The following is a 23,406-nucleotide window of genomic DNA, read 5'->3' on the forward strand; positions in this document are numbered from 1 at the left end:
GATCAGATATCAGGGCCAGAAGGCAACCCTCCCCTCCTGAGGCCTGAGCAGTCACCGGAGCCTGTGTCATCCCTAGAGGCTGGGTTGGGTGGTGGAGGTGGGCGTGTGGGGGGTGGGAAACCCGCAACTCGGTGAGGAGCCCTGCGTAGGCACAGCCCCAGACAGCTGAGTGGGCTCAGCGAGGGATGGCTTGAAACTCACCGTTAATCCTCAACCCCACCGCCCCACGAATTCCTGTTTCCTGTGGCGGCTCTCACTGCCCTCCTCCTCCTCCCCCGCAGCCAGATGTTGTAAAGGAGGCTGGCTTGGCAGCGCCGGGGCGGGGTGGTGGGCACTGTGAAGCCAGGGGCCCAGGGTGGAAATCTCCGGAGCTCCGTGTGACTGGGGTAGTACAATGAGGGACAAGCTGGGAGACGCAGGGCCCTGCAGGCGGCAGGCGGGACTTTGGATTTGACCCTGAGATGGGAAGTCTGGGCTGCCGAAGGGTCTGGTGTCTGTCTGAAAGGATGCTGCCAGCTGCTGGCGCAGTGGAGGCAGCTGGCCCCAGTCAAAGGGCTGTTTCCAGAGTCCTCACCAGGGTGGAGGAGCTGAAGGTGGTGAGAAGGGGCCGGGTTCTCCATCTATCTGATGCTTGAACTGGCAGGACTTGCTGAGAGCCTGGTTATAGGGATTCTAGGAAACGAGGAGGCAAGGACATTCCAAGGTTTGGGGCTTGAGTGACCAGAAACATAGAATTACTATTTCTTGATGGGAGAGGAATGGGGTTTGGAAACCCAAAGCCAGCTTTTCAGCTGCTCCCTTGCCAGCCGTCACTGCCTGGGCTTCACAGAGACGCACCAGGCACCTGCTCAGCCGGGACAGCCCCGTGAAGCACAGCCGGGGAGGTCTGGGGTCAGGGAGGTCAAGCCACGTGCCCCGCTCACAGTGCCCAGAGACTGGCCCCGACTTGACCGCTGGCAGGGCCCCCAACCCCGCCCCTGGCAGCCCTGGGATGCAGCTGCATCCAAAACCCGTCCCCACCCCCATTCCCCGGGCTGTGATGTACCTCAAAAGATGGTGCTCTTGGGGCAAATCTAAGCCACCAGGGCCCCTCCTATCTAAGGAATCAAAACCGTGGCCCCACTTTCAAATGTGCGAGAAGGACTGGGATTTGGAAAAAATATTTAAATTGCAGTGTGTCTTCAGCAGAAACAATAACTTTAACAGGCAAAGAAAGGAAAAGCTCAAAACAGTCTCTACTACTCAAATGCCTCATTTCCCCAATGCATAGAACGGAACCTAGAAATCCTGCTTTGTAGAGGAAAAAATAATAATTTTTCTTTTTGTCCTAGAGCCACTTCAATACATCACCAGCAAAAGAGGGCACAGTCATTAGGTGACCTTGTGATCTCAGCAGAACATGTCTCTCTAATGTAGCTCAATTATGATTGCAAGTTTATAAAACAGGGAAAGATTACAGGAATATACATTAAACCACATCAATGAATGCTACTAAGAAAAAAAGAGTAGGTCCAGCAGACAGGTACCAATCAAATAATCAATACGCAGGAAACAGCTACATCACCCTGCTTTAAAAGAACCAAATAATGCTGCAATTGGATTTACTTAAAAATTTTCCACTTGAACAAAACTGACAGCTGTATTATAATCACATTTCCAGTCAGTTTATAAGATATAAATTTCATTTCTCCGTATTTCTACTTCATTTCTGAAAAGTGGCCAGCAACATTATTCATCAAACACACAGAGAAGAAGTCTAATTCATAGAGAGAGGGGAAATGTTGTTAATTCCATGTTTTCCGTTTCCTTAGAGAATTGGTGTTTTAATTCAAACATGATTTTTTTCTCATCGGTCTAGTTCAGGGTCCCAGTTTCAAAACAGAGTAAGAAAAAAAAAAGGGAAAAACAAGAGAGGCATTTTAGCTGTTAGAGAGGTAAAATGATTTGGGGTAGCTCAAATGTTGAAACCAAGACAATCTACACTTTTTAGAAAATGCCAAGGTAGATTTAAGATTCATGGTATAAGAAGTAAAAAAAGGTCTGCAGTAGGAACCTGACTATTCAAATATATGCTAATGATAAACAAATACCACTCTTCTAACTCACAATCCAACTTCCTCAAATTACTCAAGAGGACATTTAGAAATTCCATTTACATGTTAATGAAAGTCCTTCAGGGTTTATGAATAATTAAAGTGACTGCTAAAACTTTAATCAGTGAAATCCAAGAAGCCTTTTTTGAGTGCCTACTATGTGCCAGGCACTGTGCCAGGCACCAAAGATATGCAAAGTGATAAGAGCATCTGAGATGTGCACGAGGAGAGTGGGGCAAGAGGAAGGGAGCTGGGAGGGCCATCCAGGCAGAGGCGACAGGGCAGGCAGGCTGTGTCCCGGAGCCTGCAAGCAGTGCTAGGCCAGGTGGGTGCAGATGCCACATGACACACAGCAGAGGAGGGGTGCTCGAGGCTGGCCTGGGGCCACTGTGTGGAGGGGCTCTGAAATTTACCAGCAGGGATGTGATGGTGGCTTAGGTGCACCTTTTAATTACTGGGCATTGGGAGGATGGACCAGTGTGGGGCAAGGCCATGGGCTGGGGTACCACGTAGGAGACGCTGGGTGGGGAAGAGGCATGGAGAAGCTGGACTGGGGAGGGGTCAGAGCTGCAGAGACCAGATGGTTGGTGACCCCCCGATCGAGGGGTTGGAGAGGGGTCAGGAATAGTTCCAAGTCTGGAGGTCAGGTGAAGGGTGGGTGAGTATGGCCACCAGGGTGCTCCACCAAGTGTCTGCGTATGGAGAGACGCCAAGTGCACTGTGCTCCTTTTAAAGACAAAATGTGGATTGGAGAGCGCAAGGCAAACAGCCACAAAACCACACTCCTCTCGCAATCTTCAAATGCCATGCGCATTCCTGCCCCTCTGGCTTCACCATAACGCCATCAGTCCACTTCGGAGTCAGCACTAAACAACCCACTTCTTCAGGGCCCCATGCCTGGATGCTTGAACTAAACTGCCCCCAAGGAGCCATCTGGGTTTGATTCAACCCCCAACTCTGTGGTTTCAGTTCTTCTCCAATCAACTGGCACCCACTTTCCTGAAAGTCATCTTTCCAAGAATCTTTTCATCTAAGTAACAAGCCTGTGTGACCTCCTCCACTTTTCAATACGTCCCCTGGACAGAAACAGTCATGAGGCTTTGCTTTTTCAGAACTCCCACAGAAAACCTTCTAGCAAGAAAACAAATATTTCGGTACCCAACGTGCAGTCAAGATGATGAATGCTAATGACTGGTTTTATTATGAAAGGCCTGTGTACACCAAATATGATGCTGAGCATTTCTGATGGATTCTATCTTTTAATTTACAGAATAGTTCCGAAGCAGGCACTACTAGCCCCATATTACAGATGAGGAAGAAAGGCTCAGATAGGTTAACTAATTTGCCCAAGGTCACACAGCTAGAATTCAAACTGAGGCTTTTCTGAATCTGGGCCTCGATTTCCTACATATTATACTCCTCATTTATTAAAAGTTGGATTTTCAAGGACTTGATCTCTCTCTTGACCCATCCTTAAGTTTTTATTTTGAAAAATTTCAAACATCCAGAAAAGTTTAAAGAATAGTAAACACACATAAGCCCTCCACCTCGGATCATCACTTGTTAATGTTTAGCCACATTTGTTTCCTCTCTCATTATACCCACATACTCACACGTTTTTATTTCTGAGTCAGTCCAACGTTGTGGGTGTCAGACACTTTACCCCTAAACACTTCATCCCTTACTTCTTAAGAACAAGGACACACTCCCACAGAACCACAATGCCATTATCACATTCAAAACATGCAGTATTGACCTCAATTATATCAACCAATCACAATCCACATGCAAATTTACCCAATTTGCAGAAAAATGTCCTTTAAAGTTACTTTTTCCCCTCAATCCAAGGCTCAATCTAGATTGACAGCTGTCATGTTTCTTCATTTCTATAATCTAAGAATAATACCCCTGTTCCCCTCCCTGTTTTTTGGTCTTCTAAAAATATTCACATTCTTGAAAAGCTCAGGTCAGCTGTCCCCTAGAATGTTCCACATTCTGAATTTATTCTTCATTGTCTTTACCATTTATGCCATTTTCTAATTTTCACCAGGATGAGGCACATGACAACGACTGGGCCATCAGCAAAATAAGCCACATAGAAAACTTTCCAGAACTGACAGGACCACAAAACGATCACTGGTTGCCAGAGAAACCAATCAATGAGCTCACATTTTCATGGACTTACAATCAAACCACATAACTTGCTAGGGGAGCTTCATAATACTTTTGCTGGAAACGGAATCTCTAGGCAATCAGATGAATACAGCCAGGGACTTCCACTTTGCCTAAAAGCTCTCGGCTGCAAGAGGGCTGGGGCAGAGCATGCAGAGTGCCAGGAATGGGGCGACGGGGAGGAATACTGCAGGGTCTTTCATTGTTGTTCTCATTCATACTCATCAGATAACAAAGGGTGATAAAGGCGGAGACTTGGTCAGGATTTCAAACACAGTCAAGAATTTTGCAAAGGCCCTGGGGTGGCAACATCCCAAGTATGTCTGAAAAGAGCAAGGAAGCAGAGGGAAGGAGGAGGTGCTAGATGACGTTCAGCCTCAGGGGTCACCTTAAAGGCCTCTGCTTTCCATTCAGAGTGGCATGGGAGCCCACTCTGAACAAGAAGATAGGATCTGACTCATACTGTAGGGAGGATACTGCACACTGTTGGGAATAAACTGGAGGGACAAGGCAGAAGCAAGTGACTGGCTAAGAGGCTACTGCAATAATCCAGGTGAAAGATGATGGCAGCTCAAGCAAGGTGCCAGGGTGGAGCTGGGAGAGATGGTCAGATACTGGATGTACAGTCGCCCCTTGGTATCTGAGAGGGACTGGTGCCAGGAGCCCCTGCCGATACCCAAGTCCTCAGATGCTCAAGTCCCTCATGTAATATGATGTATACAGTATTTGCATATGACCTATGCATATCCTCCTCTGTATTTTAAACCATCTCTAGGTTACTTATAATACCCATACAATGTAAATGCTATGTATATAATTGTTATACTGAATTGTTCATTTTTCAATTGTTTTTTTCCCCAAATATTTTCAATCCATGGCTGGCTGAAGGGCTTTGTCATCCAAGGACACGAAACCCACAGAGGTTTGAGGGCCGGTTGTACCTGGGGGGAAGCACTGAACAGGTGTGCTGGCCAACTGGAAGTGGAATTTGAGAGAAAGAGGAGTCAAGCCCAAGCCCAAGGTTTTTGCCACTGGGATGGAACTGCCACCAGCTGAGATGGGAGGGCTGCAGGGAGGCAGGTTTTGTGGGGAAGATCAAGTCCTGTTGTCTTCATGGTAAGCATGAGACGCTGAGCAGGAAGCTGGACACACAGGTCTGGAGTTATGCAGAAGCTCACGGGTGGAGACGGAGCAGGCTGGCGAGGAGGGCTCACCCCCATGACAAGGGGCAGCTGACTCCTGCCTGGGCAATGCAGATCCTACGTGCCAGATCATTTCATGTTCAAAGTGACAGATGACTAGATTTTTATAATAAAATATGTGACTTTAAAATGTTAGCAACTAACATAAAATTTGCTTGCAGATGTCCTACTGGCCATCAAACTCAAATCACACCTGTGGGCCTATCTATCTGAAGACCAGCAGTTGCAACCTCCACGTCCACCCTGCTGTCCTGTCTTACAATAATCCTGCCAAGGTGGGCACTGCTGCCCTCATTTTGTCAATAAGGGAACTGAAGCTCAGAGAGGTGGATCAATTTATCTAAGGTCACACAGTCAGGAAGAAGCAGAGCTGGGATTCAGGCTTCATTTTTCTGGGCCCCAAGGCTTCCCCCTACCCTCAGCTACCCCACTTAAACAGGTCCCGGGCTGGAAACAGCCAGAAGGAGAGCAAAGGGAAGGTCCACAGCAGCCTGTCCTGCTGGGAGGTGAACATATCCGAAATAGTATTATTGTTGCTAACAATTAGCTTCAAAAGCACGACGGTTTGGGCCCCAGAGAACAAGCTGTGCGATAAAGAGCCCCTGCACCCAAGCCACGCGGCAGAGTGGAGCAGCACTCAAGCCAGAGTGTGCGAGCCACGTGTGGACACCCCCTGCGGACAACACCTCTGCAGGACGGGCCTCTCGGGCTTGGCTTCCGAAAAAGGCTCCCTGAGCCAGGTGATGCTGCCCCAGCCCAGAAATCTACTCTTCACACTGAGGCCAGAGAGGGCCTTTTGAGATCCAAATATGATCGCATCAGCCAGTTAAAAACTCTTCTCACTGTTCTTAGGATACAACCCTGAATCCTGGATGTGCCCAGGGCCTGCAAGGCCTCTTCCCAGCCTCATCTCTCCAGTGCCTTCACTCACTGCCTGCCAGGCCCTCTGGCCACACTGTCACCGCTCCACATCCACACCCAGCCCTCAGGTGGGTCACTGCTCCCTCAGTGGCCTCCCTGACCTCTGGCCAGGTCAACCCCCTTCCCTGCTCTCAGAGCAGTAGCACAGCGGCCACCTGAGGGTTGCTGTTGACCGGCGTCTGCCTCCCCCATAAGACTGTGAGCTTGGAAAGACGGAGGGCTTTGCTCGGTCATTGGTCTGCACTTGCATTTTAAAAATAAACACTCCCCATTAAAACACAGTATGTGGGTATATAGTCGCCACTGCTGTTTCTTGGAAAAACTGGCCCTTGTTCTGAAATGATGCCTTCCCTACTTACCTGGTATTTCTTTTAGGAAATGATAATTCATAAATGCTTCATAAAAAAGATAGGACTACTTGGAAAAAAAAAAAAAAAAAAGGTGGAAATCTGTCTCCAGAAGCTTTGTTTTATTTTTATTGTGGTACTTTACCGGGCTGTGAAACCCTAAAGTCTGGGACCTACCGCTCTACGCTCTGATGGATACTTTCCTGGCGCCCCAGACCCTGGGAAGCATATCCAAGCCTGGCTGAGCGATCAGACCAGAGTAAAGAGGTCTGATTATCTGCAGACATTTCTCTGGAGGTTTTGGGCCCTCTCTCACACACCGCATGATGCAGGATTCCAACTAACTGCTGCAAGGATCTTTTGAGGAACAGCCATCTAGGTTAACCCAGGCAAAAATGGAAATGTCCAGTAATTGTGGAATGGTGATGTTAGGATGTTAGAAGTCTTAGTCGACGGAATATCATGCAGGCCACTAAACACAGCAGTTCTGAAATCTGTGGGCAAATGTGAAGACGCTTCCAACCTGCCCCCTCGACCCGCCCAGCTCCCTTACAGCACCTGTCACCTGGCCACCCAACTAACCTCAGCATCTTCTGCTTGCAGCCAGCTCCTCCTCCAGGACTGGCCCTCCTGGTTACGGACTCACCATCCTCCCAGCCCCTGCCACCGAGACTGTCCCCAAGTTCCAAACCCCAGAGTCAACCTGGATCTTCAGCAACGCCATGCAAGTCAGTCACAAAATGCTGTCCCCACACTGTCCCATCCCCCTTTGCCCACTGGCACTGGCCCCTGGACCTTGCCACAACCTCCTAAATGACCTCTCTGCAATTGTGCCAGGCACTGTTCTAGGTACTTCACATACATTAGCTCATCTACTCCTCCCAACAACTCCCATTTTACAGATCTGGGACCTGAAGCACCAGGAGGCTAAGTTACCTGTCTAAGGTGATACAGTTGGCAAGTGGCAAGGGGCAGAGCTGGGATTTCAATCCAGGCACAGTCTGGCTCCCGAGCCCACGCTCATACCCACGGTGCTACATGGCCTTCCTAGCCTCTCAGTGCAGCTCAAAAGCTGCTGCTGGGACTGTCTGACCTGGCAGTGCCCACTCTAGAAGTGTATGCTTGGGACAGATGTCCCCCAGGGAAACCCCGGAACTGAGACCTGGCTCTTCTGAGCCACTGACCCCCTTGCTGCTTAGGCGCTGCCACACTAGCCTGCATCGGGGTCTGGGACATGGCAAGCTCTCTCCCACCTCAGCCTCATTCTGCCATCCTCAAAGGGCGGCCGCATTTCTGCATTTTATGTCTGACACGGGACGCTGTTCGTCACCTCCACAGAGCCATCTCCATCAATCTGTGATCATGCATTTACGTACCTTAGCTGTTACTGGCCCACCCCTCTATCCTCTCCCTCCCCACAAACTGGAAGCCCCCCAAAACAGAGACCAAGTCTGGCTTGTGCTCACTATCACATCCCAGCTCCTAGCACTGTGCCTGGCATACAGCAGGGGCTCAACAAAGAGTTACATGAATGAATAGGTTTTCATCAAATAGATTTTTGTTGAATGGGTTTCAGGAATGGATTTAAAAATCAGAAGGTAAGATCAGATGCCCACAGCACGTGCTATGGCTACAATCTGAACGCCGAGTGCCCACGTACAGAAGGCTGGAAGGAAAGTGGAAACTGAACACACCTGGCTGTCTGGTATCTCTTTTTAAGGTGTATGGAGATAACAGGTACATTTCTTCCCTACTGTGATTGCCCATGGTATTTGGAAACAGTCAAGAATCCTTTCCCAATGCTCTGAGGCCAATCCCAGGCAGGAATCTGTGGTTTCTCCTTGCTCAGCAGACACACTGGAGTGAATGAGTCTCACAGCCTAGATGGGGTACAGCCCCCTTCCTCTGGCCAAAGCAGCCAGAGCTGGCTTTCTTACTTTAAAAAACAGTGCCATCATAGAAGTGATGAACTGCTTTGAATATTTCAGCATATACTCCTCAGAAGGTTGTTCCAGCAAGCCCACGGAGCCCGGCAGCATGAGTTAGAGCTCACGTATTCAGCGGCTACCAGCAGGGCCGACAGGCGGGTCTCATTCGCTGAGCACCCGCTACGCACCAAGCATGCGCTGTGTGCTGTGCATACGTGATCTCATTCGACCTTCTCAACAGCCCTCCTTGGAAAGTCTTTTAGGCCCATTTTAAAGGTAAAGCCACTGAGCCTCACAGGCATCACGACTCTGGGGAAGGTCACACAGCTGGTTACTTCCAACTTCACCAAGAGCTGCAAAATCAATGTCAGTCAACGAGGCCAGGCTGGCAGCACATGGGGGCACACAGGCCCCATCCACAGGGGCTGCCTCAGCCCCCCAACTCCAGCCCAAAGCAGCAGCCAGAGCTGGGGAGGCGCTCGGTTTGCAAACGGTGGCAACCAATTCAATTAAAAAGAGTAATGCAAAATCCTTATCTGTCAAAGAGAAGTATTTATAGATGCAATAATACGATGTCTTCCTTTCGCTTTAATACACTGTGTGGGTGAGTGGAGTATTTTTAAAAGTGAGACGGTGGGACAGATGAAATAAAACTTAGCAAAATGGTATTATAATAACTGTTGAAGCTGAGGGCTGGGTGTATGGGGATTCATGATTAGTCTCTCTAAAAATCTAATCTGTTTCATCTAGTCCTCCCTCCCTCCCTTTCTTCTTTCTTCCCTCCCTCCCCTCCTCCCCGCCCCCTCCCCAAAGACACAGCCCACAGGGGTGCCAGTTCGTGACTTCTACCCCTGCTACTCTCCTCTCCAGCACAAAACAAAACACGCTTTGCTTTAAGCATGGTCAGTTCACCTCTTTCCCAAGTGGCAACCACATTTTGATGCTCCTTGTCAGAAGCCCCTTTTGTGCCAGAGCTTGCCTGTCATACCCTGCCCTGCCCAGAGATCTACTACCGGGTAGCAAACACTTGAGATGTCTTCTGGGGAACACTCTTTATAGCTGTGGTTTCTTATCAGAGTGTGATGAGGTCAGTAAAAACATTTTATGTCATCTCTTGCACACGGCATTCCTTTAAGCCTATCAGACTTATCAAGTTAGATAACGGGAACCAATCCTAACCACTTCTCCCTGAGTCAGCTTCCTCAAGCTCAGCAGGGAGACAAAAACACGCCCAGCTTCAATCACTCAGCAGGTATATATTTTGGATACACAGAAGGCATTTTGTCCAATGCAGGGTATGGTAATTTTTCCCTCTCAATGACAGGTGAGAGGGTCCAGCATTTACAATTAAAAAAAAAAAAAAAAAAGCCAACCAACAACACATGCATATCTATTCTAGTACCATATGCTTTTAAAATCCCTAATTCCTAATATTTTCTGAATGTCACCCTCTTTAGCAAAAGACATAATTTGCAATCAGACTGGGTAAAGACAGACAGCCATTACTTTCTTAATGGCCAACTACCCAAAAGGGCTCAGTTAAGTGATCTCAACTAGCAATCTAATCAATTAAAATTGATAAGTGAAATACTTTTAACCTTTATTTCAGTGGGCCATTCCTAGGGGGAGGGGAATATGAATTCCCAGCATCAAATGTAATTCCATTTCACGGATGCAAACATTCTTGCTGTCCTGATGGAGTGGCCCCCTTTAAAGCCAGCTGTTTCCCTTTCTCTCCTTGAATCAAATCACAGAAAGACTGGTTTATGATTCTCTTCAGCCAGCTCGATCAATTTAAACCCTTATAGAAATCCCTGCAGCCATTTCTCAAGGGTGAAAGGGCTAAAAGAGATAGGCATGGAGCAGAGAGGGGACATAGCTCCTTGTGCTTCCAAGAAAGGGAAAGATGAAATAGCATAAACACGAAGGCGGCCACAGAAAGAAGGGAGACAATCAGGTAACACCCACGATACTCATTAACTGAGAACCATGTATGCGTCGGGCAGCGTGCTGTGCGCTTTTTACATGTCACCTTTCAATTAGCAGATGATACTGCCTGCAGCTTGCTGGGTACAGTTATATGCTAGGCATTGTGCTTGGTCACATGGTATCTCACACCATATTTCATTCAATCCTCACAACAACCCTGTAACACAAGAAAGACCATCCCATTTTACAGGCAAGGAAATGGAGGCTATGCAGGTTTCAGTCGCTGCTCAAGGGGAGACCAAGCAGGGCAGGGATGTCTGGCCCAAGACCAACACTCAGTGGTCTAGACCACAACTGAATAGTTTGTCAAAACTCACTGAATTATACACTAAAGCTTGGTGGACTTTATTACATGTACATTACACCTCAATAGAGCAGATTTAGAACAAGAACGACACTGCAGAGCGTGACCCGTGTTGTTTCTGCCTGCCCAGTCTTCACCTTTTCTTAGTGGTTTTGCTTCGAGGGCCGTCTCCTTCCTTTCTCTCAGGTGACTGGGGTTCAAAAGGCACTGGTCCTACTTCCCAGCTTCAGGGCTGGCCACGTGACCTTGGCTTAGCCAATCAGTGAACCACTTTCCTCTGACCCCTGGCTGGTTCAGGGATGGTCACATGGCCCGGCTAGGCCAATGAGAGCTCTACCCCAGATTTTTATATTAATTGAAGGAAGGAGCAGCTCTCTTTCTGTCAGGGCTGCTTAGCTGGGTCAGTAAACCCTGGGGCTCCTGATGGCCATCCTGCCTCATGAGAGTCCCTGGTGAGGGCCTTCCCTGGGTTGAAGCTGACACAGAGGAAAGCAGAGCTGAGAGAGGGAGAGGGCAGCTTCTTGATGGCACTGAGTACCCAGATCCAGCCATGCCTGAAGGCAGAACTACTCCCAGACTTTCCAGTGACATCAGCCAATTCCCTTTCCTTTTCCCTAAATGCTTTAAGTTGGGTTTTCTGTCTCTTATAAGAAAAGACTCCTAATATACCACAATGCCTTTAAGAAAGGCACATGCCCCATATAAAGGGAGGAAAGAAGAAGCTACACAAATACAAGAAGGGTTCTGGGAACATGATCAGGCTTTATACCCACTGTCTCCTTTAAATCTCAGTCTCGTGCTGCACATGAGAACACTGAGGCCTCGCGTGGTTGTGGTTAAACAGCTAACCCAAGGATATACTCTGAGCACACAGGTCTCTGGCCTCCAAAGCCCTCATCCTTACCTAAACACTGGTGATTTGGGTTTTTTTGCAAGTTTCTTTCTTTAGCAGCAGAATCCTCTTATTGGAATCACATAGAAAACCCTGAATACACAAAAACCAATCAAGCGGGTGCTGCTGTGATCACGTGGAGGGCAGGGACCCTAGAGCTGTGCCCACCCTTGCTGAGCCCCCAGTCACCCTCTGCAGACCTTTCAGCAAACCACCTGGTCTCCAGAAAGCAGAACCCTCAGACTGACTTGCAGGTGTCTAGAATCTGGGGCGCTTTTCATGGGACATGCACACTGTTAGCTCAGTCACAGATCAACGGTGACACAAAATGCACATCGAGTACCCACCCTCCTAGTGGCGTGTGAGTCAGCAGAGCACTGTCCCTTGTCCCCGGCCCCCTGCCCTGAGTCAGGGCAGCCAACTCACTCAGATCCAAGACATCATCGGTTTTGATCAGGTCCTCCTCCCGAGTGAGCGGCAGCTGGGTCTCGGGCTCCCCTCGCAGCTGCAGCGACAGGGAGCGCAACATGAAGAACACCCGGATGGCCTAGACCAACAGTTGGAGAGCAGAGAAGAGTGAAATTGCAGAGTCGTTCCAGTGAGATGCTCCATATCAAGAAATTACACGATGACTCTCGATTTCAAATAAAGACACAAACACAACGAAGCCACCTCTTCTGCAATTGTACGGTGGTTCCGGTGCTTTCAGAGCGAGACAACAAAAATCAAAGGGGAACAGCCTATTTTCAGTTATCCACAGGTTCAAGTTTGGGTCACTTTATCTGATCCGAGCACCTGTCACCTGCCAGGATCTTGCCCCCAAATATCAGGGGACCTTCATAACGCCCTTGCCCAGCCATCAGCCCCATTTCACCGACCGGGCAACAGAGACCCAAACAGGTGAAGTAACCTGCCCAAGGCCATGTTTCCAGGGAGGGCAAGAACCCAGGTCTGTTCCAACTAAACCAGCATGGACTTTGGAAATCCAAATCACTAGTTAGAGTGTTTCAAGGCCCTTGAATGTGGCGGTGGGGGAGGATAGACAGAAGAGGGTGCGATGCCTGTGGGCTTCAGAGCCAGAGAGACCCGATAAAAATCCTACCTCTGGGTGAATTTCTTCACCCCTCAGCCCCGTGGCCGTAGGACAGGGAGTGTGCTGCTGAGGGCGCAGAGGCCTGGCACCTGGCAGTAACCTCAGTTCCCTGAACAGCCCTTAGGCTTTCCCAGCCAGCAGACTGGGGACAGAGGTGGCTCTGTCAGCACAGGGGTTCCCGGCCCATGGAACAGGTGTCTGGTCAGAATCATGTGACCATCAGGCATTTGCAGAGAACAGAAAAAAAGCAGACTCCCCAGAAGCCAGAGAAGTGTGTGCAGAAAGCAGCCTTCAGCCCCGGAACAGGCTTGCCGACCACCCAGAGCAGGAAGCAGAGGGGCAGTTCCATGAGAGGGCACCTCCAGGCCTCCCTCCCTGCTGCGCAGCTGACGGCCTCACTGAGCAGGGAGTGCCCGGGGAAACGGGTCAGCTGGACACGGTCTGCACTGGAGTCGCAGCTCTACTGGGCTGGGCGAGCCCCTAACTCCCATGAGCTTCATTTTCCCCATCTGTGAAGTGGGCACGATGATGCCTAACTCTCAGGACAGCTAGGAGGTTCTGCGATAACGCTGGAGGGAAGCAGCCGGCACTGTGCTCCACGGAGGGACGGCCATCAGGCACTCGACAAGCACCGCTCCGAGCACAAACCGCCGTCACCACTGGTGAGCCAAGCGTGGGTGAATTCCAGTGCACTTTTGGCGCTTCTTGTTTACAGCTCTGAAGGCTCCAGACCAGGCCTACATCAGGGGAAGGACCCTTTATATAGCATGTGCCCCCCCCCAAACAGGAAAGGGGACAAATTACTGCCTGCAAAGAGCCGCTCCTCCCAAGCATGCCTGAGCCCTGACCCTGCCTTGGTCCCATCTCCTACTGTAGAACTGGAGGAGCAATCCCACCTCCCAGGCCTATACTGGGGTAATGGAGTCCTCTTTGTAAACTATAAAACACTAGAGAAAGACAAGCTTTTTATGTTATAATGATGGTGATGATAGGATGCCGGTGGTGGTGGTAGCAGCATTAGTATCTGATCTGATATTTTTTTTTTTTTTTAAGAGATACTCTGCCACCCAGGCTGGAGTGCAATGGCATCATAAAAGCTCACTGCAGCCTCCAATTCCTAGGCTCAACTGAGCCTCCCGCCTCAGCCTCCTGGGTAGCTGGGACTACAGGTGTGTACCACCACACCTGCCTAATTTTTTAATTTTTCGTAGAGATGGGGTCTCGATATGTTGCCCAGGCTGGTCTTGAACTCCTGGCCTTAAGTGATCCTCTCAAAGTGCTGGAATTACAGGTGTGAGCAACCCATACCTGGCTCTGACTGTTCTTAACAGTTTTTAAAAGTACAGTCTTCATAAAGACATCTGTAACAACAAGAAAAAGAGGTGTAGTTCCATTTAAAAAAGCCAAAAGAGCTTCTATTTATTAAGCACCTATTGTGTGCCAGGAACTGTGGGCACCTCATCGCAACTTTAAGCTTTTATGGGGGAAGAAACGGAGCTGAGAGGGGCAGAACAATCTCAGTCCACACAGCCGGTAAGTGGCTGAGCTGGGGTGTGAACTGATACTTGTGTCACGTAACCAAGTGCACCAGGAAATTTAAACACCTGTGCCAGCCCAAGTGCAGGAAGCCCAAAACGTGGGTGGGCACTTGAACTATTTGGCAGTTCGAGCTCTCAAATAAGGAGTCATGACCTCACGGGTGACGGAATTAAAGAAAAAGGCCCATCCTGGTCAGGTCCAAGTCGAAGGGATGCTTCATTTCTGTGTCAAAACCCCCATTCCTCTCGGGGCTCTGAAGGCAAAGAACTCAAGCAGGACCACAGCTGGTGGGTGAGAAAATAGAAACGTGTGTGGCTTTCTATGGCCCACCACTCCGAAAAGCTGAAACCTTCCAATAAATGAAAAAAGGAGTTCAGAACTGGGCCCCTAATATAGGCCTTTTTGGTAAAACATCTGCTTTTGCTCTGCAAACAATAAATGGATACAAAAAAATACAAACTATAAATATAAAACATAGACAGCCAGCACTCTGCAACCATGTGTTCCACATCCGTGGATTCAACCAACTACAGATTGAAAATACTTAAAAAAAAAAAAAAAAAAAAAAAGGATGTGGCTATGTCTGTATTAAACATGTACGGACTGTTTTTCTGGTCATTATTCCCTGAATGATACAGTATAACAACCACTCACGTAGTACTTGCAGTGTAGCAGGTATTAAAAGTAACCTAGGGAGGACTTAAGGTATAAGGGAGGATGCGTGTAGGTTGTATGTAAATACTACGTCACGTTACATAAGGGACTCAAATATCTGTTGATTTTGGTATTCTTGGGGGGGTTCTAGAACCAATCCCGCACAGATGTGGGGGGACGACTGTATAATAAAATCCTGCAAGACTTCTCCTGGCTCCTGCTCCAACTCCTAAGAGAAGGAAGACCACACGAGGGGCGCATGCCCGTGAGCGTGGGGAGAGCCGATTCCCCGTGGAGCAAGGTGCTCACTCCACTTGGGCGAAAGCTGGGCTCCCACAGGGGGCTGTGATGGTCTGCCAGGCACATTGACCAGCCCCACAACTCCATGAATCCACAAAAGAAAGCTAAAGTACAAGGGTAAGAGTCATAAAATTCATCCCACCACCTGCCAAAACACAGACCACTCCCTCTGATCACTCATGGCCTGCAGGGTACAGTGTCATTCAGGCTTCTCAATGACCCTGCCAGGTTCCCACTTTACGTATGGGGAAACAAAAGCCCTGGGAGACAGGCAGCCTGCCCAAGGTCATTCAATGAGTAACTGGATTCCAAACTGCTCTTCTAATCACATGCCTTGGCCTTTAAAAGATTTAAGGCTTGGGACCCAGGGTTTTATAAAGTGCTTTTCTTTTCTTTGCTAAATAAAGATGCAAATGTAAAAGTATTACTAAAAAGGAAAAAGAAATTATTATTCTTTCAGATTCTTCCATAGAACAGCAGGAGGACTGACCCTGGAAGAACAGATTAGATTTTGAACTGTGTGACAGCTGACCAAGCTCAAATATAAAGAGACTTCTCCAGTGTCTTTGCTTCGGTGCATCTGGGAGCAAACTCTGGCAAACTCTAATGTCCCTCGAGAATCAGTCCAATGAATAGGGCAGGAGGAGGGCTCTGCAGTCAGACAGACTGTGGCTCAGCTGGGGTGCAGGTGAGTACATGAATTCCTTGAGTCCAGGCTTATGCTCCGGAAACGGGGTGCCCACAAGGTACACACCATGCAGGTGCAATGAGATGGCACAGGTGATGCCCTGAGCCTTGGGCTGGCCCTGGGACAACCTTCTGCTTCCTTGCCATGTTTGCAAGCTCGGTTTAGGCAATAGTCACTCAGGTTAGAAGTCCACCAAGACCATGGAAATGGCTGTGAAAGTCAGTCATTCTTAAAAAGAGTGCTGAAGCAGATTATCATGGGCACAACCCACCGGGAAAGCGATTTGGCAATGAGCAGAGAGTCACACACACACAAAAAACGTTCATACCCTTTGAACCAGAAATTCCGCTTCTGGGAACTTATCCTAAAGAAATAATTCAAAAGAAAGAAAACACTGTATTCATGAAGCTGTTCATTATAGTTTAGTTGAAAATAATGTAATACTGCAAGCAACCAAAATGTCTACGAGCAGGAAAATGCCAGATAAACCTTTTTGCAGCCATAAGAAATCAGACTTATTAAAACTACATCACAACATGAAAAACTTCTTGTGCTACAATGAAAAGAGAAAAAAAGGAGGAGGGATGAAAGTAAGACCATGGTACACTCTTTGCAACCATCAAAAGATGTGTTTGCAAACCAGATAGGGAGCAGACACAAAAGATGTTTCAGTGTTGTTTGTTTAGAGTGATGAAATCATGGGAAATTCTTTTCCCTTTACTTCTGAAATTTTATGAGATGTTATTGTATTTTCTGTAATGTGTAATACACATTCAAAAAGTAAAGCAAAATATCCTATTTCCTCAAGGTCAACTGCAATAAACACAAAAACTGCTTGTGGTTTTACAAGGGAACAGGGAAACAGAGTGCAGGGACAAATAAAACCTCGTACAAATACACTTATTTCATAATGTCTTCCGAGATTACTATATAAAGATGGCTAGTGGCTTAAATTTGGATTTTGATATTTATCAAAAATCCTATCCCTAACTCTCTTTTCTCTAGCATTAAGCTTCAGTAGATTTAGATCATTAAAGACCCTATTTCTGGCCAGGCGAGGTGGCTCATGCCTGTAATCCTAGCACTCTTGGAGGAGGAGGTGGGCGGATTGCTTGAGGCCAGGAGTTTGAGACCAGCCTGAGCAAGAGTGAGACCCCATCACTACTAAAAATAGAAAAATGAGCCGGGCATGGTGGTGTGCGGCTGTAGTCCCAGCTACGTGGGAGGCTGAGGCAGGAGGATGACTTGAGCCCAGGAGTTTGAGGTGGCAGTGAGCTATGATGATGCCACTGCATGATAGCCGGGGCAACAGAGTGAGACCCTGTCAAAAAAAAAAAAAGACCCTATTTATTTCCCACTTAAGATGCTAGGATGCTCCGTCACTATTCAGCCAACACTTCCTGAGCATTTAACTATCATCACTGGGCTCGTCACTTCACAACTGCTCTCCCATCTACTTTGGGCAACAGCTGAGCGGCAGGACAAGGAACCTGAGGCTCAAGGAGGTTAAGTAACTTGCTCAAGGTCACACAACTAGGTTGGGATTTGGCCTGCGGTTGGTCCGACTCAGGAACCTGTGCTCTTTCTTTACCACTTCTCTCAACTGCACCTACACGAGGGGTGGGTCCAGCCCAAGTCCAAAGTTCTGCTTAAGGGTTCTCATTGGACCCCACAGCTCCAGTGACCTTCACTGCAACATGAACCTCCCTTCTCAGCTGGCATGGCTCAGCGGCACCCTCGATATTTTGGTCTCATTTTATGTTATTTGTTCACTATTCTGTCCGTCATCTTGCACAGTGCCTGGCACCTAGAAAATGCTCAACAAATATGTCAAAGGAAAGAACAAATGGTGTACTTTACACAATGCAAGAGGGGCAGTGACTTTACGTAGAGATGCCTCCCCACGGCCTGCAAAGCGCTGCCACCCTTCTCCCCTTCACTGGCTCTGCTCCATGAACACACTACACTCTGTGGCACCTTGGGGACTCGGCACATGCTGTTCCCTATCTGGAAAGTGCCTCCTTTAACTCTTTACCTTTTCTGGCTCCTTCTCATCCTCCAGGTTTCAGCTCAGATGTCCTCTGCAGAGTAGCTCTTACTGATCACTCGTCTATGGAAGGACCCTCTCTCCCCCACCCTGCCACCAAGCCCTGGCCACAGCACGTCATTTCTTTCTTGTAGAGTCTTGACTGCAGCCTGATTTCAAACCTGCTACTCGCTAACTTGTTAATAAACTTTACCTCTCAACAGGGGGGTGGGGGGGAGAGGGAGGTCCAGGGAGCAGGGACATGCACCCTGGTCACTTCTGCACCCCCAGGCTCAGCACGGCATTAGGCACAGAGCAGGGACCCAGCAGCTCCATGATGAACGTATGAACGAGTATGTTCTACGTTAGGAATGATTTACCAGGAAGGACTGTCTGAACTTCTTTGACAAGTCCTTAAGGAAACTAAAGGGTGGAATTTCTCAAAAGTACCAGCCCCCTAAAAGTTAAATAAAAAAGTCTACTTGGTGGTGGGGGGGAGGGAAGAAAAGAAAGAAAACCTTTGAATCCAAAGGGATAAAATGGAATGTTCTTTGGATACAAGCAAAAAACTTGAAACAAACCACATAAGCCTTCAATTGCTTGCTAAACCATTTAACTTCCTTTAGCTCAAATTCAAAGCACACTGCTGTGCTCTGATTTCTGAACTGGGCTTGAGAAGTGAAACTTCCGGATGATTCTAGGCAGTTGCCTTGCAAGAGGAACCAGCCTGGGGTGAATGGCCAAAACTCCCCTTCGAAAATCAATTCTTGAAGTCACAAAAGGAAGCTTTTGTAAAGTAGATGACTTTGTCTTGAGGTGGCCTGCCTTATTTTCTACCATTCTGCACAGGGACCCTGGAATTGGAGAGTTACTTTTATAAACGGGTCAGACAGCCAAAGGCCTAGTAAGAAACCCCAGGGAAGTCCAGATGTTCCAGGGGCTGTTTGTGCTGCAGTAGCCACTGGGCTGCACACGCAGCCGGGGCAAGTGAGGCGGGCAGCACAGCCCTGGGAACCCACCTGCGTGAGCTGTGAGGGGCAAAGGGAGGAAGAGACCACTGTCATTATCAGCCTTTTGTGGTCAGGCCTCCACTGAGTCCTTAGATAACTCTGGAAAAGTAAGAGTATTCCACTTGACAGATTAAGAGATGGTGGCTCAGAGTGACAAGTGCCACATGTCTGATAGCCTCACCCCTGCACTTCTCTCATTTCTCACCTGTGGATCAGGACCATCTCCCCTAACCCAGCAGGCATCATGTCACGAAACAGTGTTAAGAGTTAATGGCCAATGTCCTCACGGGGCTCCAAGGCCCCAGTGATCTGGCTCCTGCTAGCCTCTCCAGCCTCATCACAGCCCACTCTGGGTCCTAGCTGTGATTACCTCCTTGGAGGTGCCAGAATGTGCCACATCTCTCTGGGCCTGTGCCCCCCGCAGCTGCCCAGGCCACTCCCGCAGTCTCGGCTTAAGGACCACCCCCTCTGCTGCTTATCCCACCTCCCTTCCCAGGTGGGATTGGGAAACCTGACCTAACGCTGCTTGAGTGATGGCCTTGGCCGTGTGGCCCGCCTCTGCCTTTTCCCACCTTGCCCTCTAGACCCCGATTCCTTGAGGATTGGGGCTGTGTTTTTGATGTCGCCGTGTCCAGCCTGAGTAGGGCTGACAGATACGATGAAGGCAGCGGCGGGAAGCAGTGGTGTCAGGGTAGGGAAGCTGCAGCCTTCTGATTCCAAGACTGTTCTTTTTTAAGCATCAAAGGAGGCAAGAAAAGCTTCATCTTTCTCTGCCGCACCCCTTTTAATAAAAGGATTTGTTCTATAAAATTTGGATTCAGTCAAAAGGCCACGCTCAAGGATCCAGAAGGCCACATGTGACTCCAAGGCTGCAGGTTCCCCGCCTCTGTATGCTTGACCTCTTTGTGACTCAATTTCTTCCTCTATAAAATGGGGACAATGGTAGTGCCAACCTCCCAGGGTGGTTATAGAATTAAATGAGGAAATCCACTCAGAGAACTGATATGAATGACCCCCTTCATAACAAGGGCCACGTGTTCACAGAAGTAGTAAGAAAAACCCTGATGAACTGTGGACCCAAAGAAGGCAGAGTGCAGCCCGGAGCAACAGCGTCAGTGTTCAGGCCTCCGGCCCTTATGGCTCAGGGGCCAGGGGGACCTCTGAGGCAGGGCGCTCTTGGCATAGGGATGCTACGCCTTCTGCCTGGGGGACATTTCTTAGGCCAACCAAAGGCTAAGGGTGAACATGTCAGTGTCGCAGAGCTGCCGGCACGATACGTCTGTGTCAGAACCATTCCTCCAGTGGAAGCTGATGCCAAGGACACCCAGTGCCAACACCACCACCCACAAACACAACGGTGCGCCTGGCCAGCAGGGCTGCAGTGCTGGCCGGGAATAATGCAAGGAAGGCGTCAGTGGCTCGGACAGGGTGGGTCCTGTGGTGAGGGCTGTGGGTTTGGTCAGACAGCTGGCAATGTGATTGACTCGAGACACATGGCTCCCACTTCCTCTGCACCCCCAGGCCTCTGAGGCAAACTCGAGGGCTGCTGGAGGAAGGTCGCAGACTTCTCTTGCCTGAGGTGCACGCAGCAGGTCACCCCTGCTTTGCACAATCCAAAAGTCAAACACCTCTGCCGCTCTGGTCACACACGGATTAACTCAGAAGGCCGATAACACGAGCGTGCGATGAATTCCTCTAACTATCCACTAATGTTCTTGTCTCCAGGGAATGATTTTCTAGGAAAAGGTTATGATGCATTCTAAGAAAGAAACCGTGATCTTACGTGGGAGATAAAATACCATGAACAGCCCGGCTGAGACTGCTTCCTAGAGCGCCTGCTTCAGAAAAAAAGTGCTGATAACGGAAGCACACGCTCCAGCTGCTTCTGAGAACTAATCTGCTCCCCACACACTCTCTCCCGCAGCCCGGCGAGAATCACCTTTCACTCGCGTGTGCCTGGCCCCAAGATCAGCCAGATACCTTAACATCACACCATCTCTGGGGGTCCTGAGATCTCTGGGCTCAGATTTTGCCCCAGCCTCATCTGCACTGGATGTAGCACGCGCCCCCCGACCACGGATCATAGAAGCCCAGCCTCCTGCTTCCACTCCCTGAGCTCAGGGCTCCGGGCTGTGCTCTGCAGTGGGTTAGACGACCTGCCTGCAGCCGACACCCGGTGCCACATGTAATGGCATTCCAATCCTCATTGTTCAAAGGGCAACGTGTCTTGGAAAGTCACGCCCGGAAGCAGGTGTGCAGAGAGGTGCTCTCTACCTGCTAACTAAGCTGTGATCGAGGCGGGCTCTTGACTTTGACCCAGAGACCCTGTGCTCCCTGGCCTGGGAGTAGTTCTGGTGAAGGGCTGCTCAGGAGGGGACAGGTTCAGCGCTCACTCACCCGCCGGGTCTTCTCCACGTCGCCACACGGCAGCCGCTTCACGAAGTCAATGCCCGTTAGCGGCGTGCCTGTTGGAGGAAGCAGGATGGAGGCGTCCATCATGAGATATTCCACATTCATGGGCTTCATCTACAAGAGACATCACAGGAAACCTCAAAGCAGGTCCCTCACCTGGGGGGAGGAAGGGGCTGGGGCAGGTTACACAGGCCTCTGGCCTTCACTTGCGCTTAGTGAGCGGTGTCAACCCTGGATACAGACTGAGATAGAGCCTGAAGGCAGCCAGGGAGGGGAGCGACATGCCGTGTTTTCTAAGCTACACATTTTTCCTCTAACTGAAGCAACAGCCCAGACGCTCTTGAGCAGCTGCTTCCTTACTATGGAAACCTGCGCCCTGGGGCCCTGGCGCCCTCGCGCCCTCGCCCTCCCCTCCAGCCCAGCAGGACAGGGGTTCCCACGAAGGAGACAGGGCCCTCGAGGGTGGCTTATTCCCATGGGCGTGAGCCTCCTTCCCCTGGTCCTTCCAGGGATGATGACGACAGCTGCAGTGATGGCAGCTTCGGTCCAGTGAGAGCCGACCACGGGGCAGGCTGTGACCTGAAGGCTTTAGAGGGGATGTGTCCCACTGCGCTGATGAGAGAACGCAGTCTCAGAGAAGCGCAAGTGTGGGTCTGGGGCCACTCTGCTGACTGGAGCCCAGGCCTGCCTTGCTCCAGGGCCCTGGGACTCCCACCCCAGGACCAACGCTCCCCCTTCCTTCCCCCGTCCACTTCACACCTCACCTGGGACAACAGAACAGAGTCATTCATGGAGCATCTACCAAGTGCCAGGGCCCTGCTGGGCTCACCTCCTGCTGGGGCCCATATCACAGTGGGCCCACTGAGCTCAGAGGAGGAACAGGGGCAGAGCTATTGGCCTCCTTCCACACCACCTCCATGAAGCCTTCTTAGATTACTAAGACACAGGGTAACAGCAGCACCTCACTTCCCCTCCTGGAACTCTATTGCATCAGTACTGACCACTTAATGCCTGTGTGCTGTTGAGTGCTAACACTTTATTTACCTGGCATCATAAAGGAATGCCATGTCACAAAGTTAGATTTTCTACAGAATTAATTTTACTCTTTCACGCATCACAAGCTTTCTTTTTGTCTTCTCTTTTCAGAAGGTAGGCTTCCAACATGACATTCCTCCTCCCCTTTCTGCTGCACACAGCTGACTAAACAGGGCGAGGATGAGGCGAGGCCAGCTGTCCACTCAGTGCTGCGGTTTGAATGTGTCTCCCAAAGTGCATGTGTTGGAAACTCAATCCCCAGTGCAACAGTGTCAAGAGGTAGGGCCAACAAGAGGTGACGAGGTCCGGAGGGCTCTGCCTTCATGAACGGGAGAACGCTGCTAGAGCAGGAGTCGGCTCGTCATTTTCAACAGCAGGTTTGTGCGAGTTCGGCCCCTCTGAGCTCTCTTGCCCTTGCACCTTCCGCCATGGGCTGATGTAGCAAGAGGGCCCTCGCCAGATGCTGGTACCTTGATATTAGACTTCTCAGTCCCCAGAAGTATTAATGTAAGAACATTTTATTTTGTTTAAAGGTTACCTAGCCTGTGGTATTCTGTTAGAGCAGCACAAAATGGACTAAGACACACAGTGGACGGGCTGGGGGCCAAGGAGCCACTCAGTGCATGCTGCCTGCCTTTTCTCTGGGAAAGAAGCACTTTCTTCCAGAAGCCTGAGGTTCCCCACCCCGAATCCCTTTACCCCAGCTGGGCAGCAGAGCACGTTCTGCTGACAGCAGTGTCGGCAGCAACCCCCAGCCTGCCTCCTGCCCACTCCCAGTTCCTCTGGCTTTCTCTGCAGCTG

General features: G+C 49.6%; 1 protein-coding gene across 5 annotated transcripts in view; it reads right to left on the reverse strand.

Annotated features, from left to right (window-relative positions):
• The window catches only part of CLEC16A (C-type lectin domain containing 16A), a 198,314-nt gene that overhangs the window by 87,350 nt on the left and 87,558 nt on the right, over positions 1 to 23,406 (reverse strand). For 4 of the 5 annotated variants that reach the window (XM_069486925.1, XM_069486923.1, XM_069486924.1 and 1 more), the window contains 2 exons: positions 21,556 to 21,684; positions 12,275 to 12,395 (listed from right to left, as the gene is read on the reverse strand). In XM_069486925.1, coding sequence (XP_069343026.1) covers positions 12,275 to 12,395; positions 21,556 to 21,684 — 250 coding nt within the window. Of the gene's footprint in view, positions 1 to 12,274; positions 12,396 to 16,450; positions 16,487 to 21,555; positions 21,685 to 23,406 lie in introns of all 5 variants that reach the window. The other variant, XM_069486922.1, reaches the window with a different exon arrangement.

Source organism: Eulemur rufifrons, chromosome 14 (genome assembly GCF_041146395.1).
Source record: "Eulemur rufifrons isolate Redbay chromosome 14, OSU_ERuf_1, whole genome shotgun sequence".
Classification (NCBI taxonomy): Eukaryota; Metazoa; Chordata; class Mammalia; order Primates; family Lemuridae; genus Eulemur; species Eulemur rufifrons.